This window comes from Artemia franciscana, chromosome 7 (assembly GCF_032884065.1).
Source record: "Artemia franciscana chromosome 7, ASM3288406v1, whole genome shotgun sequence".
Classification (NCBI taxonomy): Eukaryota; Metazoa; Arthropoda; class Branchiopoda; order Anostraca; family Artemiidae; genus Artemia; species Artemia franciscana.
The window spans coordinates 55,649,193-55,677,021 of NC_088869.1; the positions used below are offsets into that span (position 1 = coordinate 55,649,193).

A 27,829-nucleotide genomic window follows, 5' to 3' on the forward strand; every position below is an offset into this window, starting at 1 on the left:
TATATATATATATATATATATATATATATATATATATATATATATATATATATATATATATATATATATATATTCACTCCCTTGTTTAGAATTGTTGAAGCTGAAATGAGAAACTGAGAGAGAGTAAGAAAAGTCAAAAACAGAGAAAGGAAAACCCTGAATACACAAAGCTACATCTTATGACACAAAACGGCTCAGAGTCAGAGTAAAAACGTTCGTAGCAAACCAGTCAGTTGAATCAGACTAAACACAAGAAGAAAACGAATAGGATATAATGAAGGTTGTAGCTTTATGCTTAATACAAGTTTAGAAACAAGACCGTAAATGATATCAAGCAAAGAAAAAATATCATTTCTATGTGAGCAAGGACTTGTTTGTCTAAATAAGCGAAATGTCAATAGTCTTCCTCAAAAACGTATCTAAGAAAAATCTATTTTAATATTTATCTAAAAATCAAAAAATATATCAGTGGTACATTTATATAACAATTTTGCCAACCAAAGAAATTTAATTATTCAACTCTGGTCGGAAATCAAATGCAACCAGATGTTCACCTACATAAACACATTTTATTTCATCATTGCACGCAAACCCCGCAAACTGAGACAAAATTTGATTCATGTTAGGACCTACCTTTCATGTTCAAGAAAAACAGTGATGAGTGTTTGGAATTAAAAAACAGGATAGTTTCCTATAGGTAAAATCGATAACTAATTGAAATTTTTATTTGAATACCATGCGAAAAATAATACCTAATTTTTAGTTCACAAAATTAGTAATCTAAAATTTAATTCCCTTACCGGTCAACATAGTATTTCATTAAACCATCGGAACAAACGTGCTTTTTTACAGCACAGCTACAGTTAAACTCTTTCAACACGGCAGGATAACGTCCTGACGGGTGAACCGTCAGGACTTAAAATCTTTTAACAAACAAAGAAAACGAAATCATAGTAAAAACACTGAGAAAAGTTTCGAAGGAAATAAGTAAAAAGTATCCTTGCACGTATAGATTAGTTCATGGCTACATTTACATTTAAAAATAGTTGGGTAGGTGGGATCGACTCGTTATCCCAAGTACAACTACTCACTTCTGTTGTTCTTTCGCTCTTTGTAAAAGCTTTTCTACAAGATTATGAGCAGCTTTAGGGTTCTTGTCTATTGGTTCACTCAGTTTCTTCAGCTGACCCGTCATAAAGAAGTTCATTTCCTGGATGTCTACCAAAAGCCGTCGTAATCGAAGTTCATACGAATCATCAGGTACATCTACAATAAAGGAAATAATGGGAAAGAGAAACAACATTTTCTAAGCTTTATGTACAAGTATATACAAACCATGCGCCAAAATACTTTGGCACATGGCAGAGAAACCCTATACGAAAAAGTAAATTTTAAGCACAGGTCAAAATTTATTTGAAAAAGTACTTGGGGAAAATGGCCTTGGTCCATAGTCTGCAAAGCCTTTGGACTTCAAGGAAAATTGGTATTGAAAAGAAAAACGATTATTATAAGCCAAAAACTGGACAAACAAATCCGACAAAAAATATGTCCCAAGACAGAGCTTTACGTCGTCAAAAGCTACAGTGAATTCTTTAACTTTGGACAAGGAGAATATTGGAACAGGGCGGTTGAAAGTGGAGGGGGAGTGTTTTCTTTAGTCTTAATTACGTTTCAAACAGGACTCAAAACGAATGTTTGAAAGCTGAATAATCCATAAATATAATTTTTAAAACTTTATTCTTTTTCATTCTTTTCAATATCTCAGCATCCATCGCGCTAGAAATACCTTGTTGTGTACGACGCTGATCTCAAGTTATACTGCTGCTGCTACTGCAAACATCTCATTGCATTATCGGGCCGCTCAAGGCCAACAGAGCTACGCGCACTCCCCACCCCCCGATCTTTCCAAAGGTTTACCCTTTACTCCCCTCCCATGTACTTCAAATTTCCTTCAAATATTCTTTTACAGCCTCTTCCTAGGTAATTTTATGTGTCCACGGGTAATTATCGTTTAATTTAGCATTCCCCTCAATAATATCCGTCTTATTGTGAGAGAAAATGCGACAAATACTGCAGCTGTGATTGCAAAATGTTGGGTACGTTTGTGTACCCATTTCATTATGATTGAAGGTGGACACCCTAAATGGAATAACAGCATACAACTCCATTATTAATCAACATAAATAAAATGTGTCGAAACATACAAATCGGAGAACACCTTTTCAAGAGAGAATCAAAATCACAAATAAATTATGACCCGTTCATAACAACCAGGTTTAGAAGTCAATCACGACCTCTATACATAGGCAGTTATCTCTTTTCTAAACTTAACGTTTATCGTGCTTCTGTGATGAACACCCATTAGTACAATGATAGTAGCCTGTAACGTAATAACAAACATTAGAACTGTCATGAAACATTGCTATACAGCCGTCTTAAACACAGCCATCTTATCCATGTTTAGTTTTTCCATTTCATGTTTTGTGAATAAAATATATGCGATAATCTTGTGAAATGGTTTATTTCCTTTTATATGCGGAATACTCTTATATTGCCCAAATATATAGAAGAATTGATTTCGCTAATATCATTCTGAAAAAAAATACTTAAAAATATAGAAGAATTGATTTCACTAATTTCGTTCTGAAAAAAATACTTAAAAACATCTTATTGAGAAGATGAAAAAAGACAATTTTTTTTTTATTTTTTGTTGTTTAGTTTGTGGTTGTTTGACAGTTCTTCTGCTTAATGATATTAGAAAAAGGATATTCTTGTTTAATGATATTTTTATCTAATATTTTGTGATATTTTTTATCAAATGATTGATTTCTTAAATCCCCGTATTGACTGTTTATAGCCTCTGGCTAGTTGTCAATACGGGAATAAGTGTATGTATTGTTTTTTATTTTGTCAATAAATCAAGTCGAATCAAGCCAAGTTAATTGGCTTGAAAAGTCTACGAATTTTCATCGTCCTAGCACGCCCGGAAGCACCGAACTCACCAAAGCACTAGACACCCCCCTAACTTCCCCAAAGAGATCGGATCCAGTCCGGTTATGTCAATCACGTATCTAGAGCTTGTGCTTAATCTCGAACACGCCAAAGCACTAGAAATCCCCCTAACTCCCCCGAAGAGATCCGGTTATGCCAATCACGTATCTAAGACTTGTGCTTATTCTTCCTACAAAGTTTCATCCCGATCTCTCCACTCTAAGCGTTTCCCAAGATTTCCAGTTTCCCCCCCCAATGTCACCGGATCCGGTTAGGATTTAGCTCTGAGACACAAGGTCCTTATAAATTTCAAATTTCATTAAGATCCAATAACCCCGTTCCTACAGTAAAATACCTCATTTTTTTCTGATTTTTCCGAATTAACCGTCCTTCAATCCCCCCCCCCCCTCCAGATGGTTCAATCGGGGAAGCGACTATTTCTAATTTAGTCTGGTCCGGTCCCTGATATGCTTGCCAACTTTCATCGTCCTAGCTTATCTGGAAGTGCCCCAACTAGCAAAACCGAAACCGACAGAAATTGCGATCGCTATATGTCACTTGATAAATGCCAAGTGCCATAAACATGTTTTAATGTACCAATAATCCCTAAATTACACCATAATATTTTATTAATAGCCTTCACATGGTACTTAAATGATGAATATTCATTAATATTAGTTCATAGGTACTTAACAGACCACGACCGCTTGACAATTTCCTTCTGTGAAGGTATTTCTGCAATCCAGGGATAATAATTTGGAGACTGCAATAAGATGACAAAATTCGATTTGCCTGATTTAAGGCAATCCGGTTTATCTTCAACCACAGGCATGTCTTGGCAACTGCTGAATTAATTGTAGAAGTAAGCAATTATTCAGTTAGAGCGGTAAATATCAGTCACACCATCGGTAAAAAAGAGTGCAATGATCCTGGACGCAAAAAATCATCACCTGAATGTTCTTCGTTTAAACTTACTATTATTTTTTTGCGATATTACCAAAGTTTATGAGTATAACCTACTACCATCTTTAACAAAGAATACAAGTTTCGGTAAAAAAACCAGTTTGACTTTCGGTGTAGGGGGAGTTTTCAGAATGTGCATAAGCTTCTGTCTACTTACTCCTCACAAGGAAAATGATCTTTACATTTGTACCATAGATCTTTCAATAGCTTTCAATAGCGTTGTCCATAATCAGTTTCTTCTGTCTCTTCACAGTTCTTGGGTTAATGTTTCAGCAATAAAGCTCCTTAAAATTTTGATATTCAAATTTTGATACGCGAACCAATTTTTTCCGCTGAAATTGGTCGAGGAGAAACATTCGATTTTTAAGTCTGCTTTCAGCAACAAATAAAGTTTTCAATCAATAGTTGCACGTTCTTACTCTCAGAGAGGTCAACTGATGTCGAAAGGGTGTTGAAATTTACCCCCCCTCCCTCTCACCACATAGACTTTGAAAATCCCTTTTTAATTTGCATTGAAAACGCCTTTTTTGGTGTTTTTATGAAAAAAAATACTAGGAGACAAACATAACAACAGAATTGCCCCCACATAGATTATGAAAAATACATTCCCCCCACCCCTACATTTTTGCGAAATGACGCCATTGCTCATTCTATATAATATTAATTTAAATCAGCTAGTTATTCCTGTCTTTCTTTCAGAAACATTACTAAAACTAGCTGTTTCTCTAAAAGAAATATGAAGCTTAGACAAAAAAGCATACCTTTTCCAAGAAGTTTCTGTTCATCATATTCTGGTAAACCTTCATTTCCCCTATAACAAAAAGAATTTCAAATCTTAACAAGTTAGAAAGCTACTAAGAATGGTTAATATGATTAATAATGTAAATTGGATTCCAGGCTGCTTTTCCAAATTAGGAATTCATCCTTTATTCCTTTGGTTCTCAAATTGGCTTTATTGCCATCAGTTAATGCCCGTCAAAGACTTAAGTAAATTATAAGTTATCTTCTATGGTTATTATGCAGCAAGGAAAGTTCTTCCATTTCCTTATCAAATAATTTGAAAAGAATAAATTCTTGCCAGATGTAAGATCACACTCTTGACATAGGCTGTTTGGTGTGAAAATAGGATTTTTTTTTTCTTTTTTATAAAGATTTAACGCTATCTGGGAATCTAGAAATGAGGAGGTTAAATGTGTAGAGTGGCGACTACCCAGAAGGCGACAAGCCAAAACAGAATGAGAGGTAACTTTAAATTGCTAAATGTAACCTCTTTTTTATAGTTAAAGTTGCGTTTGTGAAAATTCACCCCTCCCTCCCTATCCCTAATGATTTCATATACAGCTCTGGGCTATATACAAAACCAAAATAAGATAACTGCCATTAGATTGCTCATTTCATACTTCGTTTCAGCATAATAGTCGTTACCCTGACAAAGGCCCTCCCCCCTTGATGGACACAGATATAACCCTAATAACATATTTCTTTGTTGTTATTTCCATTGTTTCACCCGTTGTAAAACCGGCTACGTCATGATGACTTGAAGACATCGACATAAGCCTCAGTGATAGTGTCGAATATTTAAAAAAAAAATATTGTTTTAAATTAGTCAAAATTTGAATAATAATGAAAGGAAACATTATGATCTGGTTAATATAAGTATAATACCATGCATATTATAAAGTAACACATTGTTTTAGTGTTTTCTTTTAGTCTGATTATATTCTACGGCTACATACGGGACATTAGGGAGGAGATGGTGGAGAGGAATTGTCAAAAAGTAAAGTTTAACATGAAAAAAAGCATGAAATTAGCAATCTAAATATGTATCTCTTTTTTTTTGTCATGCTTCCTTCTAGAGAGTCACTACTCTACACATTTACCGTAAAGAGAATCTTTCGGCGTAGAAAAGTAGGATTTTTCGAGAGTTAAGATATTTTTCGAGTTCGCAGTTCAAAGCTTCTAAACGTTTAGGAACAGGATTTCTACGAGCGGGGACTGTTGTTTTCACACCTATGTTACCCTTTACTCCTTTTTCTTTCAAAATTGGGTCTTATTACCACAGATTTAAGCAAATTAAGAGTTATATCTTTCCATTATTTTCCGTTTATTTATCACATAATTTGAAAATAAATCTTGTCAGATAAGATGCGTTTCTAAGCTTCAGGTCCAAGCATATTGATTTGAATGTTATTTTTTTGCTGCTAAAAAAACTTGTCTGTCCTGTCATTCAGCGGCTTTATAAGTACACGGTCTCTTGGTTCTTAATGGACTTTAATGGGTACTTCTAAAGGTGAGCTTTGGCAGCAATAAGAAAATTAAGAAATATTTTTCAATATCAGTGTAAAGACTAAATAAAATCAAAACCAAGCAATATATTATCACATTATTTTTAGTGAGGTGGCTCCCCATCAAATTCCATGTTCTTAACGCATAACTCTCACTTGCAATTTGACGAGAGCATTAGATATTTAAAATTTTGACAGCATGAAAATATGTTGAACTAATGCCAACTAGAGAGAAACGTGTACAACACAAAATTGCAGATTTTATGAATTGTCACCAGACTTATCAGATAATTATTGTGATGTTAAAATTGTAGCATATCAAATCAAAGCACCGTTTCCGAAAAGTTCAGGCTTTAAAATAACCGTGTTGGCCCGAACATAACCAGAATAGCATCAGGAGAATATCCTCAAATAGTCGATCACTTTAACAACATTAAAGCTTTATTACAAATTTCTCGGATTATAGGGACCTACTATCAGATCCAGGCACGCTTCCTCCTCAAATGTATCTGCAGTTTATAAAATTGAACAAAAACATCAAATTATTAAAAATACAAACACGTAAATATACAAAATATATTTATACACAAAATAAAAAATAAAAAAAAATTAAATATTGAAACATATTGTTTGCCTGTCCCTGTCGGTAAATTTAAAATACAGGCGGTTCTTTACTTTCAAACAATTAGTTGCCCTAATAAGTTTCAATGGTGAATAGTTCGAAAATATGTTTATCAATATGCATACATAATGAAATTAAAGTATGTGTTTAAGTGCTTTCAGGTGTTTTCTTTAGATACTGGTCAAGACTTCGCTTAGCACCGCTATTTATTTTCAATTTTTGGTAGAGATTTCTATAAAACATAGCAATTTTCCTCAACCTCCCTGCGAACCTCAGATGCTCGTTTTCCAATGGCATCACATTCTTTTGTGACAGATAAATAATTGCCGAGATCCACGAAGGCTTCGTTCGTATTTTTATTCTCAAAGCCCTCATATTTTATCCGCCTATTCCTCGTCACTTTTCATTGTGTATTTCAAAATTTCTTAATTTTCATTCGAACAAACTCATTTGACAAAATTTGGAGTAGATTCAATCAACTCACTGATATCTTTTTTGTTGGCATCACCATTAATTTCATTCATTAGGCTAACTACGTTCTCAATGGAAGCAGTTTTATTTATTATCGACAAAAACATTAGAAGATTTAGATTTTCAGAAATGTTTGAAACAACCCATAATTTTAAAGTGGAATGCTCAAAAATATAGAACCATCTCAATAAAATAATGGCTCTGCTTGGCCCATTGTTTTAGACCATTTTTTTTAACGAGGGACCTCGGAATTAAGTTTCTTGTGTACTTACTTTGACATTTCGATTCTACATACTCTATTAAAGAAAACCCCAAATGTCTGTTTACCTTGGGATCCTTTGAGATCTTAGTTTGGCCCTGGATACATACCTAATTCAATGGATAAATAAATATTATACCGCGTTTTGTGTCTTCTTGCCTTATCAGCAAGGCTTGAGAGGCTGAAATTTCCCTTCAATTCTAAATGACTAAATCATGCTGTCATAGTTCCACACATAGTTCGTTGTTCCACACAAATATCATAGTTCCACACATAGTTCGTTGCATAAGAATTGAAAATTACTTCCCCGAAATATTTCTGAAACTCGTTGTAATAAATGTTTTAGGATATTATAGGTGATAATCACTTGCAGAGTTCACTTAGCACACTTTTCCGATTTCAGTTTACAGTGATGTATTATGCCAACATGTCTTTTCACTTAATTTTTCATTATAGGTACATGTTTTTATTTGTTATTTTGTGTTTAGTGCAGTGGCTACAATACACAATTGGCTTAAAAAACAAGTCCATAAATTGAAATGGAAAAAATTAATGTTTCCAGGGGGAAGAGGCCCGGCTTCCCCCGCTTAACTACGTGCCTGAAAGTCAAACATAATATATCGCTGTGATCCTTTCACAAGCCAACCTTACCAAGTCCTTCTTTGGCACCAGGGTCAAATCTAAGAAAGTAAGTCCAAGTAAAAGTAAGTCAGACGTAGAAAGTGAGTTTGAGACATAGCTTTAAATGATAGAACAGTAAATTGTTAATCCAGAAGTTATTCACCAGCTATATATAATTTTATGAGTCTTACATCATCGTAGCTAGCAAATATCTATTCGTCCCATAATCTTGAGACATAATTTAAAACCCTTTGTAAGTGATAAAAAAAATTAATATTCATTAATGCTTAGTACCTCAATCCTAACTAATATTAGTATGAAACGTCACTAGGTTGCTAGCTACTGCTGCAACCTGCATTATAATGAACAATTTTAATCCTTTATTTAAGTCAGCTATATACCATGAAATTTGCACAGTCCCCATTTATTATGAACTATATTGATTCTTTATGTAAAACCCGGATTACAAACAGGAAAAAGCCTATGACTTTTTCTTAGTTGGAATAATAAGACACGATCCTAAGTATGGCGCCACACACCAGATAACCCAATCTTCATAAGATGCTTGTATTATCTTAACTTTTAGTTATGTGCCGTGGTTTGTTCTTTACTAGGCTTCAACTATACCCGATAAAACTTACATAGTCCCATTTATAATGAACTATATTCATCCACTATGTATTTCTTATATTATCTTGTCGAAAGATGAACGTGTATAAATATTGCAATCACTTATTAAGTCCTATATGGTTACAACCTGCGATTATGACGTCGTTCATCAAGCTTATACATGAAAATGCAGTTTTTTTGTAAAAAGTGATACCATTATAAAAACTATTAGTTTTTTAATTACAAAAGGCACTAGATGCATCAATTTCCTTTAAAATGAGCCATTAAACAGCTCTCTATAATTTTCCAATACCCAATTAGCTGAGGAGAAAAAAAAAAAACAGGGAAAAAAGATGCTGTCGCTGTAAAATATTATAGTTCAAGCCACTTTTCTTGTTTTCTAAGCCAATATATGTTCTTTGTTGTTCAATCCAAGAGACCGTAATTTTCCTATATAGGAGTTTTGCACAAGCGGTTCTAATAGTGTACTTTGTGGATCGATCTGACGTTAGTTTCAGGATTTATGGGTTATTGTATTTCATAGTATGGAACATGAACGTCTCTTACTAGGTTGCTAGCTACCATTGCGACCTGGTTAAAGCGACACCGCTGGTAATAATAGTTGAAATAGCAACAGTAGAAGTCGTAGCAGTAGTAGTAGAAGCAGTTGTGGTTGTTGTTCTAGTAATAGTAGTAATAGAAGGGGAACAATAATAATAGTATTCGTAGTAGCAGTAGTATTAGCAGCAGTTTCAGTAGTAGTAGTATTTGTGCTAGTAGCAGTAGTAGTATTAGTAGCTATGGTAGTAATAGTAGTAGTAGCTGTGGTAATGGTAGTAGCATTAAGTAGTAGTAGTGATATTAGTAGTAGTAATAATATCTACTTCTAGTAATAGCCTAGAAGTAGCAATAGTAGAAGTAGCATTAGCTGTAGCAGTAGCATGATTATATTAGTAGTCGTAGTAGTAGTAGACTTAGCAGTAGTAGTAACAGAAGTAGAAGTAGTGATAGCCTAGTAGTAGTCGTAGTAATAGCAATAGTTCTAGCAGTAGTAGAAGTGGTATTAGTAGTAGAAGTAGCAGTAGTCTTAGTAGTAGCAGTAACAGCAGAAGCAGTAGTAATAGCCTAGAATTAGTATTAGTTGTAGCAATAGCATGATCATTATTGTTAGTTGTAGTGGTAGCAGTCTTAGCAGTAGTAGTAACAGTAGTAGCAGTAGTAATAGCCTAATAATAGAAGTAGTGGTAGTTGCAGCAGTAGTAGTAATAACAGTAGTGGTAGTATTAGTAGTTGTGGCAGTTGTCATAGAATTAACATTAGTGGTAGTATTAGTAGTTGTGACAGTTGTAGTAGTAGTAATAGAAGTAGTATTAACTAGTAATAGAAGTAATATTACTACTAATATAGTATTAATATTAGTAGTTGTGGCAGTTGTCGTAGTATTAACATTAGTGGTAGTATTAGTAGTTGTGGCAGTTGTAGTAGTAGTAATAGAAGTAGTATTACTAGCAGTTTTGGTAGTAATAGTTGTTGAAGTAGTATATGTAGTAATAGTAGTATTAGTCTTAGGAGTAATAGTAATAGTAACAGTAGCAGTAGTAGTAACAGCTTAGAAGTAGCAGCAGTAGAGGTAGTAGTAATAGTAGTAGCAGTAGTGCTAGTTGTAGTACTAAGTGGTAAAAGTACTTTCAGCAGTAGCAGTAACAAAAGTAGTAGTAGTAATAGCCTAGTACTAGCAGTAGTTATAGAAGTTGTCTTGACTTTCTCTTTTCTTGAAAGGAACCCCGAATTTTACCCTCCCCTTCCTCCTTCCAGCCATGTAACTGAACTTAAACTACTTGGAGTGTTTCTTACTGCTGATTTAAAGTAGGAGAAACATACGGAAATGATGCTCCAGAAAGCTAATGCAGGTATTAGCTCCCTGAAGCTGTTGTCCCGACAAGGAATTCCTTCAGATTACCTTTTGCGAGTTTATACCTCTTTCATACGGTCTTGCCTTTAATACTGTTCCCCGGTTTGGCATTTAGGCCTAACGCAGGAGCAGTGGCCCGAAATGGGTTGCGAACTAGGCCTTCAACTGTTAGTAGTAGATTCGAACGACTTATCGCAAATACCACAACCACCATCAACAGAAAGCATGAGATGAAAAGGTTTAGTTTCTACCAACAAGCAAAATACATAATTCTCAATTGGTTGTCAATCTGCAAGACTGAAGTTATATAGATGTATATTGCAAATTGAAATGTTTACTGGTCTAACAGTAAAATTCGTGGGTGAGCCTTCATTATAGGACAAAGTGAAAGCCATATTCTCCTGCAGCATAAATGCATGAACAAAGTATGATTTTTGCTTGTTGTGCATAGGAACTTATGTCCTTGCCTTAGGAGGGAGGTCAAGACAACTTTTTTCAGAGTAAAAGGAGGGGGTGAATGCAAAAAAAAACGTGTCTATTACTCAGAGTCTCTGTAATTTCTAGTAGTTCTTTCAGCTAGTCTCAGAGGAGAAATTTCCCCTATTCTCCCAAACTGGTCCTTTCTGATTCAATTTACAACAATTAAACTATAATATATGTAAACAGAACAGTAAACAGGATCCTAATCAGGGGATTCCAAAAATGCAACCTTTGGTTTGCTACAGTTGATACACGTGATATGATCCAGGGCCCCTATGTAACAGTGAAGGAGCTCAGTCTTAAAGCGTTTTCAAAAACTGTCTCTAAACCATCTACAACTGTCAAAAAGTAAATGAAACCAAACACAAATAGAAAATAAAATGAATGGTCAAATCAACCATAAAGATAACAGGTACTGAAATAGGAGAATAATTAATCCTAAGTAAATAAAAACCAAAGTGAATATTCTGATTTCTATACCTTTCTTGCATACCCTATAACAAACATTATCCGGTATTTTTCATCGTATACATGAATCAGTTTCTCATTCATAAATTGGTTGAGATAGGCAAAACCTCAGCAGCAGTTGTTGAAATGCTCCAAAAATAGGATTTGCATACATAGCAACTGTACACCGACTTCAAGGATCTTTGTTTGTTTATACAATTCTCAGGTTTTACTGAAAATCTAGCATTTCGCTAGCCTTACAAGTAGGTTAAGGATGGGTTTTAGAAAAAGGTTAAAATCTTTTTTCCCTTAAGGGAAATAAAAGGAAAGGTCTTACCTTAAAAGATTTAAGAGAAATGGGAACTTCTTGAGAGGGTGTAAAGAGGGAGGTTTTTTATAGATTGAGATGAAGGAGAAGCATGTGTAGCTCTGTTAGACTCAGACAGCTCGGTGCTGGAGTGGGTTGTTAGTAGTAGCAGTTAAAAGCTCTTGAGTTTTAGAGAGTATATTATTTCCGAGCAATTTTTTCTCTCAAGTAATCCTCATTTGTTTCTTGTTTTTCCTTTTCCTTAAAAAAAAGTTGTGAGAAAAAGGTGCTTATTTAGAAGGTTTTTTTTTGTGTCAAGTTGAGTGAGGTTGAGCCATACTATGTCTCATTTCTCTTTTCTTCTCTTCCTTTATTTATAGCAGCGTAAATGTTAGGTTTTCTTTTTATTCTCAAAGAGTTTTTAGCCTAAACAAGCTTACTTCTAGTGGTCAACCAAAATTGTTTTTTTCATGTAGGTAAAACCTGTGTTAAGCTAAATTAAAGCAAGAAATTTGCTTAAAAAAATTTGGTTTATGTTTGTGACTTCTTAAATTTATACCTTCAAAGTTAAGTTTCTAAACTTAGCAGGCCCTACTTTAAATAAGCCCACAATCATTTCAAGGAATAATGTCAGATTTCATAAGTCTTAATCATTCATAAGAATTTTTCTCAAAAATGGACAGCAATTAAGCAACAGCTATATATGAATTCTTACTCATTTCTGATATTCTTGATAAGCCGCTGCAGATGCTCATTCTGTTTTCTCATATCATCTATTTCTTTTATTGCATTTTCAAGTCTTTCCATTGTCTTCAGGTGATCATATTTATCTTCTGATCTCAGCGAGTGAGAATCATCTGAACTGCTCAACAGAGGTTTCACAAAGCAAAAGAAGACAAAGGCCCAACCAAGCAGCAGTACAACAACAAGTCGAAAAAATACAGGGCCGTGAAAGCCCAAAAATTTGGCCATTCACTTATCACATAAGAATTTGCTAACCTAAATAAAAACAAAAGATTAAGTAATTTCCATTACTCCTATTATATGATATAATATAATCACAGTAGATTGTTTTATATATATTTATTATACTAACATATATATTTTATTTTTATATTATATTATGATATTTGAAATTAACATTTATAATATTATATAATGAAATCATATTATACTATATATTACACTATAACAAAAACATGAACACGTCTACATTATGTCAGTAGTTGCTAACAAACAGAAAACACCACTAAGACAAGAATGAAGAATTCCCAAGGAATTTTAAAAAAATCAAACAATTTTGTTACTAGTACATAGATTTTTTTTTTCCTGACTACACTTCTCATTCATACACAACTTGTGAGTCAATACTGACTGCGCTAGTAATGTTTAAACTAACTATTACTAACAACACAAGACAGCACCAAGCCACCTAAGGCCAATACAGCTACGAACGCTCCCCCTCCATCCTACTCTATTCAAAGCCTCCCTCTTTACATCCTCCCAAGAAGTTCCCATTTACCTCAAATCTTTCCCTGCAACATTATCCCACCTGATTTGGGAGCAACAGGGTTTTCGTTTGGCCATAGACGATTCCCCAACAAGGATGACCTTGAACAGTCTATCATCTTTCACTTGCAAAATGTGTCCTAACCATCTCAACCTTTCTCTTGTTATAGCCCTAGAAATTGGGATTGACCCATATTTTTCGTAGAGCTTACTGTTTGAGGTACAGCCAGTCAGTCATGTACACCCAAAAGTTTTGGCAAGTTCTTGGGAAAACTTCTAACAAACCCTAACACAACCAGTGTCGTTGTAACTTCCAATATTCCAATTTTGGTTTGCAGACTTACCTCTCTTATTTTTCCAAACTTTTTTCAAATGTGAAAAAAAAAAAAAAAAAAAACCGTAAGCCTTAGCTTTTCAACTTTTAGCATCTGCACTGCAAACACCATCTTTAGAAATAATGCTACCAAGGTAAATGAAGCTGTCTATTTAATTGTTCTTCTTTTTATCCAACATCACCTACACTTATTATTAGTCTTAACTACTTAGCCTTCTTAAATATTAATTTTCAAACCTATTCTTATACCCTGATATTGCAAAATCTCTAAAAGCTCATTCATTTTGCAAACAGTTTCATCTATGATGTTTAAATCATCAATGTAATCTAAGTCCATGAGAGTTTTACTTCTCAAATAGATTCCATGTTTTCCCATTGCCTTTGCAGTGCACCTTAGGACAAAGTCCATCAAAATGATTGATTTAAATGAGGATAGGACGCAACCCTGCTTAACTCCTGATTTAATACGAAACTAGCTAATAACGTCATTCCCTACTTTAACTGCAGCAATGTTATTCCTGGTACATAGAAATATCCACTTTAAAGCATATATCTAGCATAAAAGAATCGGACCTTTGCTAAAGCTCTTCTGTCAGCTGAATCAAACACCTGTTCATAATATATAAAACTGAGGACTAAAAGAGGTTTGATAACTCAGGTACTACTCAATTATTAATCTAAGAGTGACAATTTGGTCAGAGCATCTTCTCCCCTTTCTAAAACCACACTGTTCAACAAACCTTCTTCCAGCAATGGTTAAATTGAATGGTGAAGCAGAGCACCACTGTGGGAGGATCTTGAATATAACGGCAGCTGCAATAGTGCAATCCGTTTTAATCGACAACGGCCTCTGCAAAGGGCTGCCTCAATCCTGTTGGAGTGCCAAGGGTTTGTGGAACCCTTGGTCAAGAAGACTCCCATGAAACAATTATGAAATAATGAATGCTCCCGGAAATGATGTGCCTGCTATGGCGTCCCTGTTTCAACCGACTTGATCCTGCTGCCTTGAATAGTGGCGAGATTGAAAAATGAGACAAGTATTCCCAGTGAAATAAATATACAAAAGGATGGAATTTTGAGTTTATAGCTGGAATGTGACATCTATAAAGCAAGAATCAATAAGGCTAGTGGTGGAAATCGATTGCTATCACGCATACATTCTAAGTTTGTTGGGGACAAGATTGAATGGAGCGTCTGAAGAAACCATACCAGTCTGTAATTCCAATAATTTGTACTTATTCCTCAGCTCTAGCGCACATGATGAATCCTGCAACTATGGAGTCAGCTTTGGATGGATCCTGCAACCATGGAATTGACTTTATGATTGGCTGCTGTATGCAAAAAGCTCTTCTTGCATGGGATCCAGTGAACCACAGAGTAGCAAGACTACAACTGAAAGGAAGATAATACAATATCTCCATCATTGCTGTCTACAAATCGACAAGAGGCAATGGATGCTGATAAGGACTTCTTCTACACAGATCTGAAGATTACAATGCAGAAAGGCCTCAAATAGGACTTGTTGATTCTAGCAGGCTGTATTGACCATATATTGATCCGTCAGCATTGGCACTCCTCAAAAATTCTCAAGCTTACAGAGGAATATGCACAGGATTTAGATCTGGAACTGATTATATGCGTGCAGGAGCAAAGATACTCCTGAAGGTGATCATGAGGAAGAGACAAACCCCAAAATGGAAGTTAGACATGGAGAAACTGAAAATTCAGTCAGTTAGAGAAGATTTCTGTGTAAAGCTGCAAAAACAGTTTGCAAGCCAGAGAGATTGTGATGAAGATCCCACCACCCTATGGAAACAATTGCAAGACACCAAAGAAAAGGTGGCAGCCAAATTTATTTGCTATGCTCCTGCAAAGCTCAGAAAAAATTTTATTTTATGAAAAACTGTAAAACTAATTTAGACTAGACAACAGGCATCAAATGCATCAACCACAGTAAAAAAGTAATTACGTAAACAGATTAAGACCAGCTTACATCAGGACCACCAACACTTTTGGAATGAGGTTGTCCTAGATATGAAATAAAACAGCCAGAACTAATGACACAAGAAGGTTGTATGGAACTCTGAAAGAAATAGCTGGAAAAAAAATTCACATATCACTGGTACCTTAGAAGAAAAACAAGTTAATACAAATTTCTGGCATGCAAGGTAAAAATTTATCACTTGGGGAATCAGTTTAAAGACCTGCTTAATCCAAAATCAGATGGGCAAGACGTTTTGATGATAGTGTCACCAACAGGTGAAAAACCACTATACAAAATTGACAGAGCTTTGCCTTCACCTTTAGAGATACTAAATGTGATTAAACAGCTATGAATCAATAAGTCACCTGTGAAAGATGGTCTCCCTTCTGAGGTCAACAAGACCCCACCATATATTGTAGCATAACAGCTAGAACCCCTATTCAGTCTGATTTGGGAGAAGAAGACCTTCCTGTCTGATTAGAAAGTGTCAGTAATAATCCGGTATATAAAAACGGAAACAAAAGCAACAGTCCTAACTAAAGAGAGATATCACTCATGGACACTGACCCCAAAGCATTTACAATGATTTTACTCATAAGGTTCAAGGAAGCAAGCAATGAGCAGAGGCATGAAAATCAGCACAGATTTCACAGTAGCCCTTTGTCGTATTCTACAACAGTGCAAACACTACAACTCCCTGTAATTAACATGTTTCTGGGTTTTGTTACTGCTTTCACCTCAGTGACCCATGAAAGCCTTTGGAAAATCACGGTAGAAGATGGTATGCTGGTTAAATTTATACAGCTGTTAAAGGCCTACTATGAGAACTGCAAAGCAAATGTAAGGGTGCTGGGTGAAGTAAAACAAGGTTGTACATTATCCCCTGTTTTGTTTAATTACTGTACAGATTGGGTTCTTGAAAGAAAACTATTGAGTCTTAATGGTGTTATTATGGGGTCGGGCATTAACATGTCTGACTTGGACTACACTGATGACATTGTTGCTCTTGCTGCTGATCTAGCAACTGCACAAGAAATGCTAAAAGATATAGCATGCTTATCTCAGCTACTGGGTATGAAGATCAATACAGTCAAAACTAAAGTCATGGACCTAAAAATACAATTGGACTATCAGATTATGCTTTACAGACAGGAATTGGAAAAAGTTGATAGCTTAACTTATTTGGCTTACTAATAGACTCTTGTGGAGGCTGTGACCTCGATGTACAGAACAGAATCAACAAAGCTCAAGCTATATTCTTTAAACTTTACCACCTTTTGTGGAATGGACAGGAGATAAGTTTGAAGACAAAAGTTTGTGTTTATAAAGCAGCTTGTTAGATCTTGTTTATTCTATATAGTTGAGACTTTGCCACTGAACGTGCTTCATTTTTATAATTTGGAAGTCTTTGATCAATGCTGTTTACAAAAATCCTGAGGATTTGATACTCCAACACAATTTCAAATGCTGATGTAGGTTCCTGTTGCTATAACATCCCATTCACAGCCACAACTGTCAAACAGAGAAGACTACATTGGCCTGGCCATGCATTGGGAAGACTTAGTGACCACATCATCAAGGAGGTGCATCTAGCCGACCTGTGTCAGATTGGCAGAGACATCAGAGCAGTGAATTGCAAAATTGGTTAACAACTGTCAAAAACAACCTCAATACCATTGGTGGATTTCTGAAATTTGGCAGAAAGTGGAAGAGCTGCTGGCTCCAGTTTGCTGAAGATCTGGCACAAGACTACAACAAATGGGAGTCAGCCATAATGAGTCTTCCACATGCCAGGAAAGGCATCCATGTCTGGTCCTGCAGCAAGTACAAGTTAGTAAGTGTTTTAGGCTTGTTCCTTTGTTTAACTGGGAAGTTAAACAAAGGACTGACTATCCACTCTCAATTTAACATGCCAGTGCAATATTCTACTATTTTGCCACCTGGCTGCATCTTCCATATCATCATCAATTTTATCCATGGCGTACACTTCAGATCTTCTTGATTCATATTCTAATGCTTTATCCACTTTCTTTACATTCATCTCATGTTTGTATGATCGGCAGAAATTGGAAGCAAGATGTTCAGATAATCAAATAATTATGTAAGGGTTGTTTTCCTAGTTTTGATTTTTTCATAATCTGTTTGCAGGTTTGTAACACATTTTTAGACAAGTCCATTGGATTTGGAATAATGCAGGCTAGAGGTTTTGTGCTGAATTGCCCACTGCTCTGTAAATTTTTTGAATTTGGAGGCACTGAACTGAGGACCATTGTTGGTGGTTAGTACTTAGGGGATTCCATGTCCTGCAAATTGTCCCTTGAGCTTAGTAATTACGGCTGCAGATGTTGTGGAATGTAATCTATCTATCTTGAAAAATATCTGTTATAATAGTCTACCTTCACAATGAATTAATCTCCTTCCCATTGAAACAAGTCAGATGCAACATGTTCCCAAGGTTTAAAGTTTTGTACAAAACCTAGGCACAAAACTTTACAGTTTTGTACCAATGCTTCTATGTCTTTACTCATTCTAGGCCAAAAGAAAGAACATTCTTGCTCTTTGCTTTGTTTTATCTAGACCAAAGTGGGACAAATGAAGTTTATGCAGGGTGTCTTGTTTGAGTTTTTCAGGGATAATAATTTGCTCACCTTTCAAAATAATTCCTTCATTTGTCAAAATTCACTTCTAAAATTCCAAAATGGTAAGATTGATATATGGCATTGTTTCCTTTCTAGTGGCCATCCTTCAGAGATGGTTGCTTTTAGCTGTTGGAGTGTTGGATCTATCAAGGTTTCATATTTGATTCGTTGTAGTCTTTCTGGTGTTGCTGCAAGGGTTTGAATAATTGAGTGTATATAAACTTCTATATCTTTGTATAGTTTATGGTTTGTATCTGGTAGGCATAGTCTTGATAGGGTATTGGCAATGGGAATGTCTTTGCCTGGTCTATAATGGATTCTTAGATCATGTGGCTGAATGTATATCATCAAGCATTGGATTCTTGGAGGTGCTTTGTGTATAACCTTTATTACAATATTTTCAAGTGGTGGGTGATCAGTGGTTTGGAGATGAATGGAGTTCGTCTTGAATGAGGCAGACTCTGTCTACTGACCATGTGCCTCTGGATATTGGGTTTCTCCCCTAACTAAACACTCTGATCAGGACAGCTGCAACCTCATGTAGTGGGTGGAGGCCACCCCGGGAATCTCAGTACCAAGGTTTAACCTAGCTCTAATCAGATTCCAGGCCTAACGTCGGTTGAACTAGCGACCCTCCACCTCAAAATTAAGTGCTATGAAAAGTGACAACATAGCCTCGGACCTGGATTCCCTTCAAAGATCTCAACCATCACGTGTCAATGGACACGGACAGCCACCTGGAATGTCTTGACTCTGAATGCACCTACGTCAAAGAACCTACTCTCCAAAGAACATTACATGAATAAAGTGTCAATTGCAGGTCTTACAGAAACCCATCTTACTGGAAGCAGAGAAGAGGAAATAGGTAACAGTGGTTAATTGCTCTGGTCTGGAGGAAGCACAAGAAGGAATGATGTTAGCCTTGCACTAAATAGCCTTACAAGAAAGGCCTTACTTTTACCCGAAGCTGTATCTGACAGATTAATGAAGACCCACTTTGGACACAAGCATGACAAGATGACTGTCATTGTATGCTATGCCCCAACCAACGATTCTGATGATGTAAATAAGGGGGAATTCTACTTTGTTTTGTCCAGATGCCTTGTGACAGTGCCCTCCATGATATAACTGCTCTCCTTGGTGACTTCAATGCAACAGTGCGCAATGATATGGGTGTATGGTACAGCACAGGAAGTCCTGTATCCCCTGACCCACTTACCGACAATGGGCTTTGCCTACTTGAACTGTGCCAATCTCACAACCTTTGCATTGCAAACACGTACTTCCAACACAAAACTATAGATCAGTACAAATGGTATAGTAATGATGGTCATTCAAAGAAGATGGTAGACTACATCATTATTTCCAAACGCTGGAGATCATTGGTGAAGAACTGCAGAACTTACAGATCAGCAGAGCTTGGAAATGTAGACCACAGGGTTGTGTGCACTGATCTCAGGCTTTGCCTCCATGCACAATGATTGGAAAGAAAACCCATCACTGCAGATATTGGGAAACTAAAGGAACCAGATACTTGCCAGAAGTACAGTATTGAGACATTGAATTGCTTTGAGCCCCTTGGCTCACTTAATAGCAGCAAAGATCTCTGGAAGCATTTTAAATTGCAGACCAGTAAAGCGGCACAACTAGTGCTTGGCAAGAGGAGTTACCCAAAGAAATCATGGCTTACTAATGAAACACTGCAAGTCATAGAGCAAAGACGGAAGGCAAGACTTCTTGTGGACATGACCACATATTGAAGGCTTGATGGAGTGCAGACCAGACCCATTCACCGGGATAGAACCCATGTTGCAAGGAAAGCGAATTAAATTGAACTAGCTGCAAAAAAAGAAAGACATGAGCAGCCTATTCAAGCATCTCTGAGACCTCACAGAAAATAAAACTCCCACATTGGGTCCTGTCCCGTCCAGAGATGGGGCACTTCTTTCTAATGAAGGTTCTTGTCTTGAGTGGTGGAAGGACCATTTCTATTCGCTCCTCAACAATACTAGCTCATTTGTGCCTCCTAATGATAGTCCCAGCCCACCTTGCAGTCAAAGACCTGAAACAGATGCTCCTCCAGACAAGCCTTTCCGCCCCTCAAAAATGGGACATGCAGTAAAAAGGCTCAAGAACAATAAAGCTGCTGGTATCTGCAGCTTAAGCTCAGAGCTGCTAAAATATGGTAGTCCTGGAATGCTCCTGTTTCTCCACACCCTGTTCTCTACAGTCTGGCAAACAGAGATACTTCCCAAAGATTGGCAGAAGGGTGTCATCATCCCCTTATGGAAGAGGAAAGGCTCAAAAGCGACTGCTCCAACCACCAGGGAATAACCCTACTGTCAGTCCCTGGCAAACTGTTTTCAATGGTCCTGCTGGATCGATGTCAGAATATCATTAAAAAATCTGGCAACCAGAGCAAGCTGGTTTTATGTTGGACTGTTCAACCATCAAGCAGATTTTCATGATTCAACAAATAGTAGAGAAGACCACAGAGTTCCAACATAAAGCATTTATTGCCTTCATTGACTTCCATGCTGCATTTGACTCAGTCAATCAAAAAGCTCTTTGGTGGATTCTAGAGTTGACTGGCCTACCCAAGAAATATTGCAGACTTCTCAAGATGCAGCAGCATGGGATGGATAGCTGTGTACAAGTAAATTGTTGGCACAGCCCATTCTTTCAAATCATGACAGGGGTGCACTAGGGATATGCAGTGGTCCCAGAGGTCTTCAATGTCATTGTAGATTACATTATTACAAAAACCACTTCACATCTCAGCTTTGGGCTGAAATTCAGAGATCATGCCACCACAGATGTTGACTTTGCCATTCTGACGGACTCCATGGAGCAGCTGCTGGAAGCGCTCCAAATTTCTACAAGAAGAGGCTGCCAAAGTAGGACTGCATATAAACTGGAACAAAACTATAATTATGGCCACAGACCCATCTTCTCCTACCATTAACTCTCCAGTTAGCCTGGAGAGCACCACTGGCATCAAGGTTTTTCAAGACTTCATCTACCTGGGCTCCATAATTTCTTCAAATGACTTGCTTCTCTCCAAACTGCAAGCAAGATTATCCAAAGTATCTTCTGTCATGGGCACACTGAGTCATCACCTCTGGCAAAAACCAAACATCAGTCACACAACAAAACTGTAGATCTTTGACACTGTAATTGGCTCTTTGATGCTTTACAGAGCTGAGACATGGCAAGCATCAGCTGCAACCCTCAGGAAAATTGACATATTTCATGCAAAGAGCCTGAGGAGGATTGAGGTTCTATGATGGTCTGACTTTGTCAGCAATGAGAAGCTTCTGCAGCTCACACTGCAGTCTTGGTTTTGACTCAAGCAGCCAAGCAAACCTTATGATGGTTTGGGCACCTGCATCAAATGCCACCACATCTACCTGCAAAGACAATCTACAACTGTGACCTTATCAAAGTCAGTTGGAAGCAACCTCGTGGCCAACCAAAGAAATGGTGGTCCAACAGCCTGTCCAAGTTCTTGACAATAGCAAACATCAGACAGGGCAAAGAGTAAATACTCACCATGGACCAAAGTGGATGGAGGAGACAGACATCACTTTCTACTCCAAGCAGCACCCATTAGGAGACTTAAGGCAAGTAAGTAAGTCAAGGTGATCAGTGATGACATCTATCCTCCAGCCATAGATGTAAAGGTGAAAATGTTTGATTCCAAACACTATTGCAAACAGTTCTTTCTTGAGTTGTGAATAATTTTGTTCTGATTTGTATAGAGACCTTGAAACATACCCAAATATATTTCCACCAGACAAGATTCTTGCCCCTTTTCCATGTTTAGAGGTATCAACTTCCAACTGGGCTATATCACTGGTTTTACTGAAGTACATAAGGTTTGATGCAATAATCTCTTTAATTTCTTTCAAGCTTATTTCATGATCCCAAACAAATATTTCATCTGTTAGCACGTCTCTAAAAGTGCAATTATTTGTGGCAAGATTAGGTATATATCTTGAAAATATATTCCTTGGAAAGGCATTTTCAAGTACCTATATCCACTGCTTCCCTCTCTAATGGCCATCGAACTAGTATTTCTACCAAGTTATTGTAGAGAAACCTTGAATCATAGATGTAACCTGGGCCTACTGCTTAAATCAGGGACAAAAAGTGTTTTTGAGCCTCTTAACTTAGCTCAACACTGATTTATAAAGTTTAAAAGGACCACAAATCTATTTCTCAAATTTTGGGAGGATACACCTGGCATTGGCTTGAAATTCAACTGAAATAGCCAGATAGGAATTACGGAGGTACGTCTTTTGATTGGAAGTTCTAGTGCCCTTTTTAAGAATCAAAAGTGATTGGAGGACAACTAGTCCCTCCCCCTGTCCCTTTGCCCTAAAGACTTCCAATAAAAATTTTAAGATATCTATTTTGCTAAAAAAAAAAAGTTCAAAGATCAAGCAACAAAAACTTCAGACTCAAAACAACCACCCAGAGCCCATGGTAGGTGTTTTAAGATATGTCCTAAGCATATAAGTTTTATTGAAGGTTTTCAAATAGTTCAAAGATCATATACCCCCCCCCCCCTCCAATAAACAATATTTTATTCCAAAATTACAGGAGATGACCTCTGACCCTCAAATGCCAAATCCCCCCCCCACATAAAACTATTAACAATATTTTATTCCAAAACATAAGGGGTCTGACCCTTGGCCATCCATGACCTGACCCTTCCCCCATAAAAAAGCAACTTATTAACAATCTTTTATTCCAAAACTTAAGAGAGCTGACCCCTGGCCCTTCATAGCTCAATCTCCATCCCCCTCCAAATAAAAAAAACAACTTATTAATGATCTTTTATTCCAAAACTTAAAGGAGCTGATCCCTGGACCCCACAAAAAAAATATTAATAATATTTTATTTGAAAACTTATGGGAGCTGACCCCTGAACCCCCATGGCCTGATCCTGCCTCTCCTCCCTCCAAAAAAGAATTATTAACTACATTTTATTCAAAACTTACAGGAGTTGGCCCTGGCCTTCTATGGCCTGACCCCCTCCAAACAAAAACAACTTATTAATAATATTTTATCCCAAAACTTATGGGAACTGACCCCTGGCCCTAACTCCTTCCCCTAAGAAAAAATTCAATGATATATTAATCCAAACCTCAAAGGAGGTAACCCCCAGCCCTCCATGGCCTGATCTCTGCAAAAAAATGTCTGATATTTTATTCCGAAATTTTGGGAGCTGACCCCTGGCCCTAAATGCCCCCCTTTCCCTCCATAAAAATTAACAACAGTCAATTTTATTCCAAACTTATGGGAGCTGACTAATCTTGCTGGTTGTCCTGCTGGTATAAACCTATTTTTAAGGAATATTTCACAGGCACCTTCCATCTATCCAATCCCATTGAATAAATCTTGGTACTTGTTTAGTTGCTCTACAACTGTGTTTTTTTTCTATGTTCAGATATTTATTCCTTAAATCTTAATAATTTTGATTTATTTAAGATACAAAAGTGAAAATTTTAATAGTTTTTTTTATTTTAGAGTGTTATTTATGTTCTGGCCTTGAGGGAAGGCCAGAGGAAACTTATGGGAGCTGACTAATCTTGCTGGTTGTCCTGCTGGTATAAACCTATTTTTAAGGAATATTTCACAGGCACCTTCCATCTATCCAATCCCATTGAATAAATCTTGGTACTTGTTTAGTTGCTCTACAACTGTGTTTTTTTTTCTATGTTCAGATATTTATTCCTTAAATCTTAATAGTTTTGATTTATTTAAGATATAAAAGTGAAAATGTTAATAGTTTTTTTTATTTTAGAGTGTTATTTATGTTCTGGCCTTGAGGAAGCATAGGGGTTGGAACCCTACTCATGTTAATCTCTGCTCATTTTGAGTTTGACTCAGTTATTTATTGCTATTTCTCTTTATTTTGGGTTTCATTTATTTATTCATGTTGATTTGTGGTAGTTTTACATTTGGTGGATTATTTGATTCTATTTTTGCTCATTTTCAGTTTAATGGAGCTCTTTACTTTGAAAAACTTATTTTATGGAATTCTTTTTTAATTATTAGGATAAATGGGCTGATGGAAGTATAATATCCAAAACAGTAGAAAGAAGATCAGTCTCAGTCAGTAAAAACAGAATATTTAGCAATTTGATTACCAATGAAACACCTCAAAAGTTTTTATTCTTTTTTAAGAGTTTTTGCAAATTTATTTTCAAAATAACTTTTTACTAGCCTATTAAGACTAAGGAAAATGATAATTACTAGCCTATTCCTGAATCTACTAAAATAAAAAAAAATTTCTTGCTAGCCAGTTTTATTTATAAATATACTTTAAACTTTTGAGGACTGTGGACTATTTTGAGGCCTTTAAGGCCTCAATAGAATCTGCCCCAGAAGCAATTGTTTAATTTTAAAAGAGTAGAGGCCTAAACAAAGGCACCAAGTGATACAGTTGCTGTTATCCTATCTAAATTATGTTGTAAACTACACATTTACCATATGATAACATGATTAGCCAAGAAGAAACATGCTACATAACCCACACCTAGGCTTTTATAAAGTAAAAAATTAAATGTTTTATCATGTTTGATTAGTTTTTTATTTAAGTTAGGGGTATATGTAGGGCCATTAGGAGAAGGGAATGAGGTGTATAGGCTAGTCACATGGACAAATTCAATTGTTGGAAAGAGCATAAATATTTTGTTGTTGTTTATTTAAGGCTATTGACTTACAGATGAAGTGAACACATCATTTGATGCCTTATTTATGCTCTCTTCAAATATAATACACATTTGCAGCAAATGAATGTTACCCCCACCCCTATGTATACCAATTCAGGGCACATATTTGCACATTATGGGGTGGGGATAAAGTTTATTTCTGATGCAAATGGGATGCAAGTTTAAAATTTACCCCCACCTCTAATATGTAAATATATACTCTAAATTGGTATATAGAGTTAGAGTAAATTCTATTTTCAGCAAAAGTGATTATTATATTTAGAAAGAGCATAAAAAATACAGTAAAATTCTAGTTGAGTGACTTCTTGCTATTTCAGAAAGGGTTTAGGTTAGGAAAATGAAGCTTTCAGCAATGGGTCTACAGGCTAAAGTGTGTCCCAGGGAGGTATTTTGAAGTACCTACCTCTACTCCTTCTCTCTCTAGAGGGCCCTGAAATTTGCCTACATGACAGGTCTATAACTATTGAAAATTTGACAAAACAACATTTTACCTTAATTTTCAGTTACTAGTTGCCTTTTCTCTGCTTTTAGTTCTGAGAATACAATTCTTATTATTTGAGAAGAAAACATTTATCAGGGTTTTTTTTCCAAATTTAGAAAATGTATTTGCATTTCTTTAAAACCTTATACAAGGGGATTGAGCAAAGTTATGAAGCTGAAAACAATTTTGTTGTACTTTCATTAAGCAGAAGATCTATTTTGCAAGGTTTCCCTTTTATAACACACATATTTTTAAAGGTAATCAAAGGTCAGGGCCCTCTAAAGGGAGAAAGAGTGGAGGCAGGTGCTTCAAAAGACCTTCCTGGGACATACTTTAGCCTGTAGACCCATCAATGAAAGTTTCATTTTCATAACCTAAACCCTTTCTGAGATAGCAAGAAGTCAATTAACTAGAATTTTACCAAAAAGACATCAAGCAGTATGTTCTCTATATTCAAAAGTCAATAGGCCAAATATGAACAGCACAGTTTTTCACAAGGAAGAACATAAAATAAGGAATTTGATGATATTAGCTACTTTTACTTTATTAACATGTTTCCTTTTGTGGAGCCCACTAGTAGAGAATTATAAATTTCCTAGAGGGGGAGGTAAATCTTGGAAATTCATTCCTGTGCTGTAATAGGCCTATTCATTCTTGAAACTTCCATTTCCAAAACCTCAACAATTCTCTTATTACATAACTTATTAAAAAAATACTATCAACGACTGATTTTTTAATCTAAGCAAACAACTGATCTAATAAATTTTTATCCTTACAATTCAGAATTTATTCCCTATAAATGATCTGGATTAATTTTTTTTAAATAATTCTACTATTGTATTACTTCTTCATCAAATCAGTGTTTCAGTAGAATTAGTGTCATGAACGTTCAAAGAATTAATTACCGCCAACTCGCAAAAATTTCCGAAAAATATCATGGGGATTACAAGAACAGGAAGTAGTAGAAACTTTTTCTATATGAAGGATCAATATGAAAACAGAAACCAGTATAGATTTTCCTTAGACTTAATCCTTTAATTCCGATCTTTTAATACTGAATAGTATGAATCCACAATTGAAAGGCTCCAGGTTAAGATTGAAATTTGTTGGAGAAGGCTTAGGCAATCTGTGGGCTACATTCTTTTTTCCATCTACATCAGAAAATCGTAGCCTTTTATTACATATAACCTTTTAACAATTGTACTTTTTATCCATTAACAAATAAGTTTTATGGCGAGGATTGCGGTTCATTTGTCATAATATCAACAACAACAAAAATAACTATCACCCAATTAAATAAGATTACTGAAAAGTATTAATGAACACAAATTTGAATAATTGTTGATATTTTCATTCCTGAAAGTATCAACAATTTTGTATTTATAAAATTTTTAAACAAAAAAAAAAATATAAACGCATTTTGTTTTCAGTAAAAGGCAAATGACGTTTTGGTTTGCAAAACGCTTTAGCCCTGCTTTTGTTTGCTGTAGATTCTATTTGTTTTAAGTTAGACCTGCTTATTTACTGTAATCTCTTTTCGTTTTGGGTTTGAGTTATATTTCTGCTCGTCTTTGGTTTAACGTAGTGCTTAAATTTTTTTCTAACATTTCCTTTGGTTAAAAGTTAAAAAAAAGTTAAAAGTTAAAAGTTAAAAGTTAAAAAGTTTGGTTTTAAGTTAGACCTGCTTATTTACTGTAATCTCTTTTCGTTTTGGGTTTGAGTTATATTTCTGCTCGTCTTTGGTTTAACGTAGTGCTTAAATTTTTTTCTAACATTTCCTTTGGGGTAAACATTAAAAAAATAATTATCTATTCTATTTTAACTGACATTGTTTTTTATTGCTTAATCAAAGTGATTTTTGTAAAGTTTTCTTAGGCTCTTCTCCATTAAAATTAGGCTAAGCTTCTGGCTTACTAGTTGTATTTTGGACAAATCTTCAAGCAGATTTTAATAATAATAATAATAATAATTTATTTATAACCCACAAAATAAATTAAACTGTGGAGTAAACACACATAAAAAGAAAAAAAGACAAAAACATAACAACATAAATAACATAACAGCATAGCAAAATACAACAGGAATAAATTACCTCAATTAAAAAAATGGCCAAAGAGGATGAAAAACACCAATCATTGCTGAGTTTTAAGAGATATATCTTTAGATAATTGT

At 35.6% G+C, this 27,829-nt stretch overlaps 2 protein-coding genes across 3 annotated transcripts in view; one reads left to right on the top strand and one right to left on the bottom strand.

Moving 5' to 3' along the window:
* LOC136029483 (alpha-(1,6)-fucosyltransferase-like) overlaps positions 1 to 26,551 on the bottom strand; it is a 105,519-nt gene extending 78,968 nt beyond the window's left edge. The window contains exons 1-4 of one of the 2 annotated variants that reach the window (XM_065707912.1): positions 26,434 to 26,551; positions 12,683 to 12,966; positions 4,716 to 4,765; positions 1,092 to 1,266 (exon numbers count right to left, since the gene is read on the bottom strand). In XM_065707912.1, the coding sequence (XP_065563984.1) occupies positions 1,092 to 1,266; positions 4,716 to 4,765; positions 12,683 to 12,939 (482 nt within the window). In that variant the 5' untranslated portion in view covers positions 12,940 to 12,966; positions 26,434 to 26,551. Of the gene's footprint in view, positions 1 to 1,091; positions 1,267 to 4,715; positions 4,766 to 12,682; positions 12,967 to 18,442; positions 18,462 to 26,433 lie in introns of those variants that run through there. The other variant, XM_065707913.1, reaches the window with a different exon arrangement.
* Positions 16,377 to 19,312, top strand: LOC136029731 (uncharacterized). The gene is made up of 3 exons (XM_065708235.1): positions 16,377 to 16,866; positions 17,962 to 18,072; positions 19,254 to 19,312. Exons 1-3 carry the CDS (start codon positions 16,377 to 16,379, stop codon positions 19,310 to 19,312), a joined length of 660 nt encoding a protein of 219 aa, XP_065564307.1.
* Positions 26,552 to 27,829: the final 1,278 nt, after the last annotated feature.

Coding starts and splice junctions, on each gene's coding strand:
- LOC136029731 (XM_065708235.1), top strand. CDS start 16,377: ATGATTTTACTCATAAGGTTCAAGGAAGCAAGCAATGAGCAGAGGCAT. Junction 16,867..17,961: donor ATGCTTATCTCAGCTACTGG/GTATGAAGATCA, acceptor ACACATTTTTAG/ACAAGTCCATTGGATTTGGA. Junction 18,073..19,253: donor ACTGAGGACCATTGTTGGTG/GTTAGTACTTAG, acceptor TGTCAATTGCAG/GTCTTACAGAAACCCATCTT.